We start from the raw sequence: 18,776 nt of genomic DNA on the forward strand, positions 1-18,776 counted from the left end.
CCTATCTCTAACCTCCTCCAGCCCTGTGCTCCTCCAATTCCGGCCTCTTGCGCATCCCTGATTTTTATCATTGGTGGTCATGCCTTCAGCTGTCCAGGCCCTAAGCTCTGGAATTCCCTCCCTAAACCTCACCGGCTCTCTCTCTCTCTCTTTTAAAACTTTACAAATTCACGTCTTTCTTTAAGGCGCTTCTTAAAACGCAGCTCTTTGACCAGCTTTTGATCACCTGTCCCAATATCTCGTGCTCAGTGTCAAATTCTTTTTGCTAACACTCCTGTGAAGAGCCTTGGGATGTTTTACGACGTTAAAAGGTGCTACATAAATGCAAGTTGCTGTTGTTGTTGTTGTTGTTGAGGAGCACGGTTGTAAGGAATATTCAGTGGACATGCGAGAACAGTAACTGCGCAGAGTTCTCGACTAACCAGCACGTCAAATGGGTGGGGGGGGGGGAAATCAGGGTTTTTTTCCCCTCTCTTTCTCCCTTTTCCCTCACAATGTGGCTGTGCAGACGACTTAGGGGATTGGTGCTCAATGTTCGACAGCTTGATGACATCGTGGCTGCATCACGCTAGGAATCTCCCATTGACAGCGCTACAATCAATCGCACGTTTTGCCAGAGATCACGAGATCTCTGCGCAAGTTTCTTCGAGGTCAGCGGCGATTGCCGTCGCGTCGTCACTGACCGCAAATTACGGGGCAATGTTTTATATCTAGTAAAGGGTTAGGAGTAGGAGTAACAGCATTAACTGGTTGTTAAGTAAGGCTTGCTACCGATAAAGAAAATTGGACACTTCTTGCTCAATGATTGGTATGGTTTAGGCACTTTACAGCCTTCCGGACTCAATATCGAGTTCAACAATTTCAGATCATAACCTCGGCCCCTATTACTTTTTTACTTATATTTTTTTTCCACCCTTTTATTTCCCCCCACCCCCCTTTCCTTTTTTTTTTCCTCTCTCCCACATGGCAGCTGTCTCTCATCCTGCCAGTACACTTCACACCTAATCTGAGCCGTCTTTTGTCTCCACTGTCCTATCACCATCTCATCTGGTTTTGAATACCTCTTAATGTCTCTTTACTTCTTTTGTTCTATCACAGCCCTGCCTGCGATCTATTTTATTTCCTTTCCAGTTTTGAAAAAGGGTTTCGACCCGAAACGTCAACTCAAATTTCTCTCCACGGATGTTGCCTGGCCTGCTGAGTTTTTCCAGCATTTTCTGTTGTTATTTCGGATTTCCAGCATCTGCAGTATTTTGCTATCGTATTGGTATGGTTGTAATGGAGTGCCTCAGTCTTGCTAGCCCAACACTGCATATAAGCCAACACCACAACTGCCTACAGTGGTAGAATTTCTTTCTTTAAGACGCTTCTTAAAACCCAGCTCTTTGACCAAGCTTTTAGTCAACTGTCCCTTAGGAGTGCACCTATAGGGACACTCAGTTATAAATCCATATTCCCTCACTCCATAATGCCATATGTTGCGGAGTGACCTTTGAGCAAGCCACTGGTTGAAATTGAGGCCTTCAGCAGAAGGTCTGTGGATAACTTTACTCCACCTCAAGATCATACCTTTAACAATCCATTTGGAAGACTTCTGCTGGATCTCCGTTAGCAGAGTGGAGATGTGTACCACTTGAAGATGTATAATGTTTAAATCCAAAGATTATACGATTAATTTAAATCTAAAAACTTTCTTTACTAAAATGATCATGTTTAAAAACAGGATTTCCCCTGTAATTAAAAAAATTGCTCTTCCCCCTTGAAGTGAATGACTCACACGAATACTATTCCATGGATGCAGACCGCACACAAGCAGATATTCTTTGCATGTGCACCTTCAGTTGGTGTGACTGTTGGGGACATCATAGCGGAGCCCAATACTGTCCACACCAAACGTCCTCCTAAACATGCTTCCCAACTCCAGTCACTGAACAGCGATCAGGAGCAGACTACCTTAGCTCAGGAGGTACTGCTGCTAATTTTAGTGCCCCAATAGTCGCAGTACTAAATCAGGAATCAAACCAGGGTACCTTTCTGATCTGTAGGGCACAGTAACTGCTCACTGGATGGATTCATTGCATCAGAGGGGAATTACACAACTGTGCACATGCAGGCTTGTGTATACAACCCAGATCTAAGCTTGAAAATCCAATACCCACTGATCACCAACACCATTTACTTCCACCTCCATATCATCACCTGCCTCCACCCCTATCGCACCGTCACTGCACTGAACAACTTGCATTTATATAGCACGTTCACGTAGGAAAACGTGCTTCACAGGCACGTAATCAGCCAAAGATTGACAGAGAGAAAGGAGATACTAGGAAGGGTGACTAAGAGCTGAAACCCTTATTATCTATGCTTCTCTTACCTATAGACTTGATTTTGCCAATGTTTCTTTTGTTAGCCTCCCAACTGGTTCAAATGTCTTTATCCTAACAAGCAAAATCCTGCTTATCCATCACTCCCATTCTCTATTTACATTGGCTCCTTGTTCCTCAAAGGTTTGAATTTAAAATCCTCAATCCCTTCCAAAGCCTCACCTCACCCCAAATCAGAAACTTTCTCCACATCCTTTAGTCTTCTGGCTCAGCCTTTTGTGTATCCTCCCCACTCCCTTCAAGCCTATTAGTGGTGGCAGAACTCTCAGCCACCTTGGTCCAACTGTCTGAAAGTCCATCCCTAAACCCGCCACTTTCTCAAACCCCGGCTTTTCAGCCACCTCTCCTAACTCTCACAGGATGGTCTGGCATCCATTCTGGCTCAGTAGTAGCTCTCTCTCCTCAATCAGAAGCTTGTGGGTTCAAACTCCACTCCAGAAACTCGAGCACAAAATCTAGGTCGATACTTCAGTGCAGTACTGAGGGAGTACTGCACTGGTCAGAGTTGCTGGCTTTCGGACGAGTTTTTTTGAACCGGGGACTCTTCCAGGGACATAGTTTGCCCGGTGACACAGTACCTAATCTGGGGACTGTCCCCGGAAAACAGGGACGTATGGCCAGCCTATAATAGTTAGGCAATATCAAGCTTAGTCTGCAGATATTGTAAGAGTAAGGGAAGACTGAGGGAAACAAAAAGTTCCACAGTTTGAGTCATAAGACTGAATTAGAGTAATGGCCATAGTAGGCATGCAGCAAAGCGAAGGATTGTGGCATTGTGTTACCCATTCTACAGTACATTTCTTGCATAAACTAAGTTATTATGATTATATTACAGCAAATCAGCCTGGATTACACAGAACAAAAACCGGAGAGCCAATTTCAGGGTTCATGTGACAGTTCGGAGCCACTCTTCTGGTTTAAGGCATCATCTGACCCCCCTCAGGGCAGTGTGCTTTGTCTCACAATCCTTTGTACCATTAGTCTTTTACTTAATGTTTCATTGATACCTCAATTACGGAGACAGACAGGTTTGACTCTCCAAAGAGACACATCTTTTCTTTCATAAAAATATACAGAATAGAAGCTTTTACTTCTTTGTGAGGCTGACACTCCCTCAGTGATGAACAGGAAATGAACAAATCTTCCTTGTCATTTCTTGTCCCCCACTGAGGTTTGCTTTACAAAAGTCATTTTCTGCCTTTTCCCCAACGTATTGCCAAAGGCAAGAAAATGCTATTCTGAAGCCAGTACTGTACCAGGGGAAGCAAAAGAATGCAAGTCTTGTGATGACTATGTGATGTGGCTGATTGAAAGCAGATAAATGCATGGGGGAAGGGGAGACAATAATGTGGTGTGAACTGGCACTCTGATTCACACCAGTAGAACACATTACGTTGAAAAAGCCCAAAATGACCCTCAGGAACTCCAGTTTTTGATCACACAAATGTATTTCCCGCATCACAGTAGCCAGGTTTTAACCAAACATAGTTTCAGAACATCGTTCTCCAAGCTCCCACGATAGCTCAACGAGTTAAGCCGGTCAGTAGCTGTGCCATGCTGACTAGGAAGATGTCAGATGAGAATTCCAGCCATTATTAAATTAGACGGCCACAATAGGTATGCAGATAGGGATAGTCCAGTTATCTTTTACAACAGCAACCACTTAAAAACATATATACAGTAATGCCATATTGCCACTCCACCATCTCAAATCATGAGAATCAAACAAGGTTCGCTACAGGTTTAACATCACTTCTCTGCTTTTCAATTCTATTCCTCTAGAAATGAACCCCAGTGCTTTATTTGCACTTTTATGGGTTTTTTTAATCTGCGTTGCGCTACTTTTAATGATTTGTGAATCTATACCCCTAGATCCCATTTAGATTCTTATTTTCCTCGGAGTAGGTAGCCTCTGTCCACAGCACCTGGTCTGCACTCAAGACCTCCATAATTAGCACCTGTGAAGAGATGCTCGGTCACTTGACCAGGAAACACCAAGATTGGTTCGACGAGAATGACCAGGAGATCCAGGAGCTAATAAGCCGCAAGCACAAGGCATTCCTGATCTGGAAACAGCAACAGAACTCCAGAACAAGAAAGCAGTTCTACAGACGCCTGAAGGCAGAGGTCCAACAAAAAACTCGTGACCTAAAGAACAGATGGTGGGTGGAGAAAGCGCAGGAGATCCAGCAGCTAGCCAACAACCACGACGTGCGTGGATTCTTTAGCGCAGTCAAGACCGCCTACGCCCCAAGCACCCAAGATCCTACCTCACTGCGGGCCAAGAACAGAGAGGTACTCATCAAGGACAGGGAGGCAGTCAGTGCCCGCTGGAAGGAGCACTTGGAAGATCTCCTTAACAGAGACTCTGTCTTCGATGAGAGTGTCCCCAACTCCATTCCGCAGCATGCTACCCGCCACCATCTCAGCACAATGCCAGCCCGGCATGAGGTTGAAAAGGCCATCCGACAACTGAAGAACAACAAGGCCTCAGGAGCAGATGGAATCCCTGCCGAGGCACTAAAGCATGGCGGAGAAGCACTACTGGCGCGAATTCATGAACGCATTTCTCTTATCTGGAAGGAGGAGAGCATTGATGCGCTATCAATTACTCAAAAGACTGAGGTTAAGCGAGTAACTAACAGGCTTTTATTAACAAGAGAATGAAGGTGTGCCTCGAGTGGTCGACCAGTCCAGAATACAGAGGGACTGTGGAGCAGTCACCTTTATACCTGGACTCATGGGAGGAGTCAGCCGAGGCATGTACAGACATGTACACAGTGGAATACAAACAGTGGTTTACCACATTCACCCCTTGTTTAAAAATGAGTCCGGCGGGGTGAAGTGTATTAAAAGTTTGTGTATTGGAGTCTCTCCGGAGGTCTTGTCTGCCGCTGTGATCGACGTGGCGACGGCAGGGGTAGTGAAGCTTCCGGCGTCGAGTCCCGCGTAGGCTGGGGTGCTGGTGTGTAGTCCTCGTGGGTGTCGAGCGGGTCGCGGGGCCCAGGCGTGCCGTCTGCTGGGGTTGGATATTGGATCGTGGTGGGGGGGTGGTAGTGGGTAGTGGGTTACTGGGGCCCCCGAGGGTGCGAGGTCTCGTATGGAGACTGTGTCCTCCCGCCCGTCCGGGTACGCAATGTAAGCGTACTGGGGGTTGGCGTGGAGGAGGTCGACCCTCTCGACCAGGGGGTCCGTTTTATGGGTCCTCACATGTCTTCTCAGTAGGACCAGCCCTGGGGACGTCAGCCATGGCGGTAGCGATGTCCCCGATGTGGACTTCCTTGGGAAGACAAACATTTTCTCATGAGGGGTGGCGTTAGTGGCAGTGCCCGAATAGAGTGGAGCGCATCGGGGAGCACATCCTGCCAGCGGGAGGTCGGAAGGCCCCTAGACTTTAAGGCTAGCAGGGCGGCCTTCCAAACTGTCACATTCTCTCTTTCCACCTGTCCGTTCCCCCGGGGGTTGTAACTGGTGGTCCTGCTTGTGGCAATACCCCTAGCGAGCAGGTACTGGCGGAGTTTGTCGCTCATAAATGATGAGCCCCGGTCGCTATGGATATAGCTGGGGAAACCGAACAGGGTGAAGAGGTCATTTAGACATTTAATGACCGTGGCACTGGTCATGTCCGGGCAGGGGATGGCGAACGGGAAACAGGAGTACTCATCAATAATGTTGAGGAAGTACACATTACGGTCGGAGGAGGGGAGACGCCCTTTAAAATCAACGCTCAGGCGCTCGAAGGGGCGAGTGGCTTTTATCAGGTGAGCCCTGTCTGGTCTATAAAAGTGCGGTTTGCACTCAGCGCAGACTTGGCAGTTCCTGGTCATGGTCCGGACCTCCTCAATGGAGTAAGGCAGGTTGCGGGCCTTGATGAAGTGGAAGAACCTGGTGACCCCCGGGTGGCAGAGGTCATTGTGGAGGGCCCGCAGTCTATCGATCTGCTCGCTAGAGCATCCGGGGGTTCATTGAGCTTCCCGGGCTGGTACAAGATCTCGTAATTGTAGGTGGAAAGTTTGATTCTCCACCTCAAGATCTTGTCGTTTTTGATTTTGCCCCTCTGCTTGTTGTTGAACATAAAAGCAACTGAACGCTGGTCAGTGAGCAGGGTAAATCGTTTTCCAGCCAGGTAGTGCCTCCAATGACGCACAGCCTCCACAATAGCCTGGGCCTCCTTCTCAACAGCGGAGTGTCTGGTCTCCGGGCCCTGGAGGGTTCGTGAAAAGAAGGCCACGGGTCTCCCCGCCTGATTAAGGGTAGCGGCCAGGGCAAAGTCGGACGCGTCGCTTTCCACCTGGAAGGGGATGGATTCGTCCACTGCGTGCATGGTGGCTTTGGCAATGTCTTCCTTGATACGGTGGAAGGCTAAGCGGGCCTCTGCCGTCAAGGGAAAAGAGGTGGACTTGATCAGCGGACGGGCCTTGTCCGCATAGTAGGGGACCCACTGGGCGTAATAGGAGAAAAACCCTAGGCACCTCTTCAGGGCCTTGAGGCAGTGGGAGTTCCATAAGGGGACGCTTCCGGTCGGGGTCGGGACTGATGACACCGTGTTCCACAACACAGCCACGGATGGCGAGGCGGGTTGTGCGGAATATGCACTTCTCCTTGTTATACGTCAGGTTCAGGAGTTGGGCGGTGCAGAGGAATTTTGAGAGGTTTGCGTCATGGTCCTGCAAGTCACGGCCGCAGATGGTCACATTGTCCAGATATGGGAAAGTGGCCTGCAACGTATTTTGATCGGCCATCCGGTCCATCTCCCTTTGGAAGACGGAGACCCCGTTGGTGACGCCAAAGGGAACCCTAAGGAAGTGGTAGAGGTGGCCGTTTGCCTCAAAGGCAGTATACTGGCGGTCCTCAGGGTGGATAGGGAGCTGGTGGTACGCTGATTTCAGGTCAATGGTCGAGAAGACGCGGTACTGCGCGATCTGGTTGACCATATCAGCTATGCGGGAGAGTGGGTAAGCGTCCAGCAGGGTGTAGCGATTTATTGTCTGGCTGTAGTCGATGACCAGGCGCTGCTTCTCGCCGGTCTTAACGACCACAACCTGGGCTCGCCAGGGGCTGGTGCTGCCCTCAATAATCCCCTCCTTCAGGAGCCGCTCCACTTCGGTTTTAATGAAAACCCTGTCCCCGGCACTGTATCGCCTGCTCTTTATGGCGATGGGCTTACAGTCGGGGTGAGGTTAGCAAACAGTGGGGGGGAGGGGTCCACCGTACGCCATCGTAACACTTTTAAGGTGGCACTGAAAATCTAACCCCAGTAGGACAGCAGCGCAGAGGTGGGGCAGGACCAGAAGTTTAAAATTATTGTACACAGTCCCGTCTACTAAGAGTGTCACCACGCAATAGCCGCCAATGTCCGCCGACTGGGACTCGGAGGCCATAGAAATCCGCTGGTGCGCAGGCAGGACTGGGAGAGAGCAACGCCGCACCGTGTCGGGGTGGATGAAGCTCTCCGTGCTCCCAGAGTCAAAAAGGCAGATTGTTTCGTGACCATTTACCTTAATGTCCATTGTGGACCGGGCCAGTTGGTGCGGTCTCGCTTGGTCCAGCATAACGGAGGCCAGCGTAGGGGTCGGCGTGTCGTTGCGGGTATCAGATGAGGCAGTGTTGGGGGCCAAGATGGCGGCTGGCGTCCAAGATGGCGGCGTCCATGATCCCCATGTGGCTGGAGGCGTCCAAAATGGCTGCTGTTCCGGTGGTTCGCACATGGCTGGGGAGGCCCAAGATGGCGGCCCGCATGGCCCACACGCGGCACTGCTGGGGTTCGGGGTGGCTTTGGCCCTGCAGACGCTGGCGTAGTGTCCCTTCTTCCCGCAGCCCGAGCAGATCGCATTTTTCGCCGGGCAGCGCGCTCTGGGGTGTTTGGCCTTGCCACAGAAGTAGCATTTCTGGCCTTGGGACACTGCTGCGGTAGTTGGGCTGTTGCTGGGATGTGGCTGGGGTGGCACGGCGCTATGAGACAGTCCTACCGTGTCCCAGGCTGTCGTTCCCCGCGGCGTCCACGGTGCAGAGGAGTAGGCATCCATGCCCCGGTAGGCTGCGTCCAATGATAATGCGAGTTCAGAGGCCTTGTTGAGGTCGAGGTCACTCTGCTGCAACAGTCGCTGTCGGGTGTAATTGGACCTGTGGCCCGCCACAAAAGCGTCCCGGATAAGTTCCTCTGTGTACACGGTGGCCTTTACATCCTTACAACCACAGGCCCGGCCAAGCACAGACAGTGCCTGAAGGTATTCCTCGGTCGATTCCCCAGGTTGTTGTTTACGACTCCCCAGGAGGTGCCTGGCGTACACCTCGTTCACTGGGCGCGTGTACTGGTCCTTGAGGAGCTCGAGAGCAGCCGTGTATGAGGTCGCGTCCTGGATGACCGAGTATGCTCGGTGGTTCACTTTGGAGGTCAGGACATCCAGTTTGTCCTCATCCGATTTGACCGTTACAGCGGAGGCGATCAGGAATTTTTCAAAGCACTTAAGCCAGTGAGCAAACTTGGTGGATGCGTCCGCCTCCCGGTGGTCTTAGTCCAGGCATGCTGGTGTGAGGATCTTCTCCATTATAAAAAAATCTTGTTAATAAAATTGATGCGCTATCAATTACTCAAAAGACTGAGGTTAAGCGAGTAACTAACAGGCTTTTATTAACAAGAGAATGAAGGTGTGCCTCGAGTGGTCGACTAGTCCAGAATAGAGGGACTGTGGAGCAGTCACCTTGATACCTGGACTCGTGGGAGGAGTCAGCCGAGGCATGTACACAGTGGAATACAAACAGTAGTTTACCACAAGCATGCCAAGGGATCTCGGGCGTGGTAATTGTGACCATCTTCAAGAAAGCTAACAAGTCCGATTGCGGTAATTACAAAGGAGTTTCCCTGCTGTCTGCCACAGGGAAAGTCATCGCAAGAATCCTCCTCAATTGCCTTCTCCCAGTGGCTGAAGAGCTCCTCCCAGAGTCGCAATGTGGATTCCGCCCACTAAGTGGCACAATAGACAGAATAGACAGGATCTTCACCGCGTGTCAAATACAAGAGAAATGCAGGGAACAGCACCAACCACTGTACATGGCCTTCTTTGATCTCAAAGGCCTTCGACACGGTCAACCGTGAGGGATTATGGAGTGTCCTCCTCAAATTCGGCTGCCCTCAAAAGTTTGTCACCATCCTCCGCCTGCCTTACGACGACATGCAAGCCGTGATCCTGACCAATGGTACCACCACAGACCCAATTCAAACAAGGCTGTGTCATCGCATCAACACTCTGCTCGATCTTCCTTGCTGCAATGCTCCATCTCACCCTCAGTAAGCTCCCCGCTGGAGTGGAGCTAATTTACAGAACAAACGGGAAACTGTTCAACCTCCGTCGCCTCCAGTCCAGATCCAAGGTCGTCCCATCCTCTGTCGTCGAATTACAGTATGTAGACAACACTTGCGTCAGCGCACAGAGGTCGAACTCCAAACCATCGTTAACATCTTCACCGAAGCGTACGAGAGCATGGGCCTTACACTAAACATCCGTAAGACAAAAAGGTCCTCTACCAACCTGCCCCCGCCTTATCAAAATTCACGACGAGGCCTTGGACAACGTGGACCACTTTCCATACCGTGGGAGCCTACCGTCAACGACGAAGTCCAACACCGCATTCAGTGTGGCAGTGTAGCCTTCGGTCTTCCACCCGCCATAAACTTGAGGTCAACCAAAACTGCGCTTACCGTGTCCTAACTCGCACCGAGTTAGGTTTACGGATCACCCCTATGCTCGCCGACCTACATTGGCTTCCGGTTAAGCAACTCTTCGATTATAAAATTCTCATCCTTGTTTTCATATCCCGCCATGGCCTCGCCCCTCCCTATCTCTCTAACCTCCTCCAGTCTGCACTCCTCCAAATCTGGCCTCTTGGGTACCCACGATTTTAATCATTCCACCTTTGGCGGCCGTGCCTTCAGCTACCAAGCTCTGGAATTCCCTCCCTAATCCTCTCCACCTGTTATCCCCAGTGTCCTTGCCAATATTTATCCCTCACTCAGCGTCACAAAAAAATTATCGGGTCATTATCACATTGCTGCTTGTAGGAGCTTGCTGTGCGCAAATTGGCAGCCGAATTTCCTACATGACAACAATGACTACACGTCAAAAGTACGTCATTGGTTGTAAAGTGCTTTGGGATGTCCTGAAGTCATGAAAGGTGCTATGTAAATGCAAGTCTCCTGTCAGCCGTTGCTGAGTGGGTAGCACTCTCGCCTCGGAATTAGAAGGTTGTGGGTTCAAGTTCCACTCCAGAGACTTGAGCACAAAAACCTAGACTGACACTCCAGTGCAGTACTGAGGGAATGCTACACTGTCGGAGAGACATTAAACCAAGGCCCCATCTGCTCTCTCAGGTGGACATAAAAGATCCCATGGCACTATTTCTAAGAGCAGGGGAACTATCCCCGGTGTCCTGGCCAATATTTATCCCTCAATCAACATCACTAAAACAGATTATCTGGTCATTATCACATTGCAGTTTGTGGGAGCTTGCTGTGCGCAATTAGCTGCCGTGTTTCCTACATTACAACAGTGACTACACTTCAAAAGTACTTCATTGGCTGTAAAGGCCTTTGGAGGCGTCCGGAGGTCGTGAAAGGTGCTATAGAAATGCACGTCTTTCTTTCATCTCTTTTCTCCTTTAAGATGCTCCTTAAAACCCATCTCTTTGACCAAGTCTGCCCTAATATCTCCTTATATGTGGATCGTGTCAAATTTTATTTTATAACACTCCTGTGAAGCACCTTGGGACATTTTACTATGGGCAAGGTGCTATATAAATACAAGTTGTTGTTGTCTGTTGAAAATCTTTTTTTTTTTAAAAGCTAAAAATCTATTAGATGGGGTCCATAAAACTGTATCTGGAATTCCAAAACTCTAAATTTTCCACATGTCCCACCTCTATATAATGTACCATCATTTTTTACCTCCAATAATGAGGATTCTCCTTCAGGCTTTCATGTTTTTTAAAAAGTCTCTCTACAGTATAGAAAACAAAGAACTTGCCTTTCTGTGGCACAGTTCACATCCTCAGGAAAGCCCAAAGTGCTTCATAGTGAACCAAGTAGTTTAAGTGCAGTCACTGCCGTAACATAGGCAAACACAGTAACCAATTTGCACAAAGCAAGATTTCACAAACACCAATGAAATCAATGGCCAGGTAATCTGTTTTAGTGGTGAAAGAATGAAGCGAAGGGATGTTGAGCATATCTATCGCTCAAGTTACAAAACGTCTAGCTATTTGTTTTCACATCTCAGGCCCCTTCTTCAGTTCCAGCTTTTTTGGGGCTGTTTCAGCAACTTCAAAAATAAACACTGATCAATTTGCTCATTTTCTAGGTTGACATGCATGCAGAGTGAACAAGGCACAAATCCTTTTCTATGCACTAACAATTAATTGTGATTAGTGTACAATATAGAATCATAAATATTTCAGTACAGAGGTAAACCGTCACCTGTCTAATTCCACTAGTGCTAACTCCTCCACTCAGCTAAACATTTCAATCCCAGTTCCTTGTTCTTTGCCTTCAGTATTTTTCAAATGTTTATCTACAAATGTTGTGGTCGACTCATCTTCAATAACCACTTGCGGTAAAGCATTCAACACCCTGATAAACCGTCGCTGAAAAAAAACTTCCTTTTGATCGCCCCGTTATCCAAGAGCAACTAAGCACATAATCACACCAAACATGGATAGAGATATCAACAGAAAATGCTGGAAAAACTCAGTAGGCCAGGCAACATCCGTGGAGAGAAAATAGGGTCAACGTTTCAGGTCAAACCCTTTGTCAAGACATGGGTATCGTACATGGAGAGAGATATTATCGTACCTGGCTAGAGATATTATTTATATATAAAAATTAGATCATTTGAAATCCATCATACTGGCCATGCAGCAACACTAATGTAGTTATTGTAAGAAGTCACACAACACCAGGTTATAGTCCAACAGCTTTATTTGAAGTCACAAGCTTTCGGAGCGCTGCTCCTTTGTCAGGTGACAAAGGAGCAGCGCTCCGAAAGCTTGTGATTTCAAATAAAGCTGTTGGACTATAACCTGGTGTTGTGTGACTTCTTACATTTGTCCACCACAGTCCAACTCCGGCATCTCCACACAATGTAGTTATTAACCAGTGATCATAATATCCACATGATCATGCTGACCGACTACTGCACTTCCCCATCTCTCACTTTTTCCTCGCCTCTTTTTTTGAAATGCAGTGACTTATTCAGGATAAGGTGACATCAATGCCAGCCACCTTCCAGTGTCTTGGCCAAGTGACCATTTTTTGAATGTGATTGTATGGGGTACCACAGCTGACCCTGATCCTATTTTCACCCAACATTCACATGGGAGTTTTGCAGCAGGAATCATTTAACAACAGTTTTCCCCTCCCTACCTTGAAGGGGCTTAGACCCAATTGCAGTAGCCATATGGTCTCCACCCCCCCAATATACCAGGAAACTCAGTGCAGATCAGGTATTGAACCTGGAACCTTCCCGATAATTATGCTTCAGCATCAGTATGCAGTGAATTTACCAATTTAGCTACAGAGGCAATTTACTGTATTCATAAAGTAGTGTTATTTTTGGCACCAAACCTTTCCAGCAGAGAGGTAAAGCTGCTGGAGTCTATTATCTTACCAGAAAAGTTAAACACCATACTTTGTACCAACTGCGCATGCATAATTACACAACCAAAATCCTGGCACTGCCTTCATAAACACCCAAAATACATTTAAAAAAAATCCAACATTTCTTTCTACGCTTGTTTGCAATTTTTTAGGATACCCTAAACATTTGCGATCTCGTTGGCATGTCGCAGCGTGTCAACTACTAATCGCGGTCACAAGTGACTGCAAAACAATTAGCAAGTTGTTGTGGGCACATAACACATCTTGCTTCTATGCATTAGTGGAATTAACACTGGGTCTATGCTCACAGATGTGGGTTCCTGCAATTAACATTTCTGAAAACTTGGAAAGATCTCCACAGTCAGGAGCAAAATAAAAGCATACAACAGCACTATTAGTTTAAAATTGCTATACAAAAATATGTAGGTTACTGCCATTTAATCATTTGTTGTAATGGAAAAATCATTAAAAGTAGAAGCACTGCAAGAACATAAGAAATAGGAGCAGGAGTAGGCCATTCGGCCCCTCGAGCCTGCTTCGCCATTCAATAAGATCATGGCTGATCTTCCGCCTCAACTCCATTCACCGGTCCTATCGCCATATCCCTTGATGCCCTTACTAGTCAGAAATCTATCGACTTCTGTCTTGAATATACCCAATGACTGAGCCTCCACAGCCCTCGGAGGTAGAGAATTCCAAAGATTCGCCACCCTCTGAAGAAATTTCTTCTCATCTCAGTCCTGGATGGCCTACCCTTTATCCTGAGGCTGTGGCCCCTGGTTCTAGACTCCCCAGCCAATGGAAACATTCTCCCAGCATCCACCCTATCAAGCCCTGTAATAATTGTGTATGCTTCAATGAGATCCCCTCTCATTCTTCTGAATTCGAGAATATACAGGCCTAGTTTACTCAATCTCTTCTCATACGACAGTCCCACCATCCCAGGAATCAATCTTGTGAACCTTCATTGCACTCCCTCTATGGCAAGTATATCCTTCCTTAGGTAAGGAGACCAAAATTGTACACAGTACTCCAGGTGTGGTCTCACCAAGGCCCTATATAATTGGAGTAAGACTTCTTTACTCCTGTACTCAAATCCTCTTGTAATGAAGGCCTTCCTAATGGCTTGCTGCACCTGCACTTTGTGACTCATGTACACTGTAGAGAGCTATACTGTGCTTGTATGTATTTAACATACAGCTGGCTGCAAGGAATACTGTGCATGACTTAATACTTCTATAAATATTTGGGAAAATATGTTAAAAGGGTATGGAGAAAAGGGACTATGTGAAACCTCCTTCAGTAAGCCAGCGCTGGAACAGTGGATCCTCTTTCTGTACTGTAAAGTTCGATGATTCTGTTTTAAACGTCACTAATAATTACTGCACATTCTATTGAGTAACTCGAGGGCAGCCATCTCACTTATTTTAGTCATAGTTACAAGTCATTCCCCCCCAGTACACAATTACACAAAATCATTTTTATTTGCAATTTTACATCCTTGTCTATTTAGACGAGACTTTACTAGTAATCCTATTTCTGACAGCCATTATTGTGTGGTGGCCTCGAGGTACTGTACACAGAAATGTAAGTATTATTGCTGAGGATATTGAAGCCTTAAGTTGGATTGCGTTTTTCTCCCCTTGTTTATATTTTTCTGCTGAATTCATGGTTTGCACTTACTGAACTGTCCAACCGTAGATTATAGTGAAAAATTCCTTGGAGCGCTCTCTTCTGTCCTTCTTTACCGAACCACCAAATCCTGCTGGGCTACAGACGTCAGCAGATCCCCTGGTTCCCCTTCCCCCTTTTTCTAGTAGCTCACCAAGTGTCCGCGTTTAATGCTTCCATTAGACACCAGAGTGTCAGAGGGATAGATGACCAAGTTGGATCCCAGTCTTGCTCAATGTCGACCTATGTGCACTTTCCAGCAGAAATCGTTGGGTAGCAATCAGGACCAGCAACCTTGGTTGATTTCTTCCCCCTCCTCCACCATGCACAAGACAGAGACACACAGCGTGTGGTGTGAGAGAGAGAGTGTGTGTGGTGTGAGAGAGGAGACAGAGACACAGACCGAGACTTGAATTTATATAGTACCTTGCATGACCAGCGGACGTACCAAAGTGCTTTACAGCCAATGAATTCCTTTTTGAAGTGTAATCACTGTTGTAATGTAGGCAACGTGGCAGCCAATTTGTGCACAGCAAGCTCCCACAAACAGCAATGTGATAATGACCAGATAATCTGTTTCAGAGATGTTGATTGAGGGATAAATATTGGCCAGGACACCGGGGATAACTTCCCTGCTCTTCTTCAAAATAGTGCCATGGGATCTTTTACATCCACCTGATGTAACATCTCATCTGAAAGACGGCACCTCAGACAGCTCCCTCAGCACTGCACTGGAGTGTCACCCTAGATTCATGTGCTGAACGGCGGGCGCCGTTCCTTCACCGCTGAGAGCAAAATGTGGGCTATTGAAGTTGGCAACACATGCAGTAAGGCAAACTGAATAATCCTTGCTTCTGTGTCCAGAGGCATAGAGTCCAAGCAAGGAGATAATGTTACACTTGCTTAAGACCTTGGTTATGGCGCAGTTGGAGTATCGGATGGTTTTTGGAACACCATTTATAGGAACAATGGAAACCGTGCCACTTAGATTCACTCGGTTGTTGCCAGGGATGAGGAGTTCCAGTTATGAAGAGAGACTCAAGAAGTTGGGGCATTTTCACTGGAGCAGAGAAGGTTGCGACCTAATAGAGACCTTCAAGATTAAGAAGGGTAATGATAGGGTAAGCAGTGATAGATTGTTTTCATTGGTCAGTGAAACCGTAATGAGAGAGCACAAATAAAAAATAATTTTTGAAGAATTTTAGGGGAGGTTCGAAAAAATGTTTTGTATAGACAGTTTCAAATGTGGAATTCCCATTTACACCTCTAGACCCAACTTTTGTTTCTTTACTTGTCCCATTACCGTCTCCTTTCACCGTCATCCCTTTTGTCATTTAATTTCTCCTGCCTTCCACCCTATCAGACCGTCCCTTTTGTTCTTTCCTCCCCGCGCCCCCCTATCACTGCCTCTGTACTTGCTTAAACCCGGTTTCATCTCTAACTTTTTCCAGTTCTGACAAAAAGGTAATCAAACTGAAACGTTAACTTTGTTCTTTCTCCACGGATGCTGCCTGACCTGTTGAGTCACAGAAACCCCACAATGCAGAGAGAGGCCATTTCGGCCCATCGAGCCTGCACCGACACATATCCCACCCGATCCCCGTAACCCCTACACCAACACATATCCCACCCTATCCCCGTAACCCCACGTATTTAATCCCCCTAACACTAAGGGTCAATTTTATCATAGCCAATCAACCTAACCCGCACATCTTTGGACTGTGGGAGGAAACCGGAGCACCCGGAGGAAACCCACGCAAACACGGGGAGAATGTGCAAACTCCACACAGACAGTCACCCGAGGCCGGATTCGAACCCGGGTTCCTGGCGATGTGAGGCAACAGTGCTAACCACTATGCCGTTGCAGAATTTACTGTTTTTATCCTCGAGACCAATCTTCTGGTGTGGTGTGGCACTGAGGCATCAGGGGAGCTGGTCAATAAGGTGATATAGCGCCGATACATGGTGTGTGCCATGGGCTAGAAAGATGTAGGGTGGTTTCTTCTTCTCTTCCCCCACCCCCCCTTCAAAGTGTCCACACTCAACTGCTAGCCAAACCCTCCTTCAGAGGCTTAAGAAATAAAAAAAACATTCGAGAGAATTGTTAAATCAACACTAGTTATATAAACGCAAGTCGCTCTTGTGTATCATTGGCAGTTATTGGGGAAATCAATCACCTGTACACCCTCTCAAGTCTAGAAATGAATGAGACTAGTTACCTGATCAGGAGAGGCTAAGAGAACTCAACAATGAGGTGAACAAAAATAACGTTTAGAAACTTTACTTTTAAAAAAAAAACATGGTGTAGATAGAATAAGCAGTGATGTCTTTCAATGGAACAGTTAGAAGTACACACGTTTTCAGGATGATTAAGTTCCCCTCACTACCCATCTGACTAAGCAATCGATTGCACGTGCACTTATACTGGTCCAATGAAAGGAATACATTATCGCAATTAATTCCTCTGGCTGGGCAAGTTTCAATACAGGTGTAGAAATGTTGGTAATAAAGTGCTTTGTTGAAAAACCGTCTAGACAAAAAAAAAAGATACAAAACTTTGAATCGCATCTCTAAAGCTTCACCCGGGAATCATTGACAGCGCCAGCTGCCAAGGATAGTGTTGGGAGAAGGAATCCCACTTACCTCGGCGGCGCCTGATTGGATTTCCAACACACGCTCGCTGGGGTGCATCGGCGGACGGGAGGCATCTGGTATTTGTTCGGTTGAATACTCGCTCCTGCTCTGCAGCCTCAGCTCCCGTTTCACCTCGGATCGGAGATCCATGTAACAGACCAGGGTGACCAGGTGGAGGCACAGCGACAGCACGAAGAAACCCAGGAAGATCCCACAATTGTTGCACTGCTTCTTGCAACTGCAAGTTGTGGGAAGCTCTTTCTCGTAGTTTAATAACTTTCCCTCGAAACTTTTCGTTGGCATTTTTTAAAAGTACTAATCCAGATCTTTAAAAGTGTTTCTTGTTTTTTTCTTCTCTTACTACACCATATTCAAGTGCGCGTTTTCTAAAATCCCGATTAGTAGATTTTTAAACAGTAGGAACTTCCTGCACTGAAGAGGTTCTCCTGCGAGTGGTCCTGTTAGACAGAGACTGACTAAGGTTACAAACCTTGTGCCAATCAAACCTGCAAAGTCCCACCTCATCGTGAGGCGCGTTTCCCCATTAGTCAACTGTTCCGTCCATCATCGAGCATCATGATAATACGATGGACCATTTCAGAGAACGGTATCATTTATCTAAGTGGCCCTTTGCACAGCAATACTGGGAACAGTAAAATAAATAAATGTAAAAGTAAACGCGTGTTTTATTTCATTATAAAATGGTTCCATGTCGATTGCGAACTCAACCCTGAGCAAACGTGTGCGCAACTTAAAGAGACCTTCAGAATGTTTCTTTCGCAAATACATAACGAGGTTGTAGCAACATGCATGGTCGCATCATTTGCGTGACGGTGTTTGTGACGGGGATGATATGCAACTTTTCTTCGGCGGGGCGGGGGGGGGGGGGGGGTGCGATTCTATCTCTTCCTTTCTCGTGGAAGCTGCCCCTCTTTGGTAGTATAGGACCAATCTGTCCAGGATTTCCGATCCAAGAGCTATTGCTAAACTCGCGTTGTCCCGAACTGGCACAGTGTGTCCAGCACACGGGCACAAACACATCAACAGCCCTATGAGAAATAACAACAGAAAATGCTGGGAAAACTCAGCAGGCCAGGCAACATCCGTGGAGAGAAATTAGAGTCAACGTTTCGGGTCGAAACCCTTTTTCAAAACTGGAAAGGAAGCCCTATGAGTATTGTGTGACTGAACTTTACAAAGCATGCTTAGATACGTTTTTCCTGAATGGAAAGAAGACATCTTTAGCAAAACAGTACCACAATTCCATCTTTCCTCGAAAGTTTTAGGCTTTGTTTCGGGTCTGGTAATGCAGAGGAAAATACACAGCCAGATGTTTGAACCATCAGCAACTGGGAGTCCTCTCTCTCTCTCAGCCTTCCTTAGTTGCTTGTACTTTTTTCTTCGCTTTCTCAGGAAGTCTTTTGAAGTTGCAGTATTTG

General features: G+C 47.1%; 1 protein-coding gene across 1 annotated transcript in view; it reads right to left on the reverse strand.

Annotated features, from left to right (window-relative positions):
- eda (ectodysplasin A) overlaps positions 1-17,901 on the reverse strand; it is a 322,381-nt gene extending 304,480 nt beyond the window's left edge. Inside the window, exon 1 of the mRNA XM_086000776.1 lies at positions 17,347-17,901. Coding sequence (XP_085856902.1) covers positions 17,347-17,640 — 294 coding nt within the window. The 5' untranslated portion in view covers positions 17,641-17,901. The remainder of the gene's footprint in view (positions 1-17,346) is intronic.
- Positions 17,902-18,776: the final 875 nt, after the last annotated feature.

Source organism: Somniosus microcephalus, chromosome 1, assembly GCF_052327205.1.
Source record: "Somniosus microcephalus isolate GS21.2 chromosome 1, FLI_Smic_1.0, whole genome shotgun sequence".
Classification (NCBI taxonomy): Eukaryota; Metazoa; Chordata; class Chondrichthyes; order Squaliformes; family Somniosidae; genus Somniosus; species Somniosus microcephalus.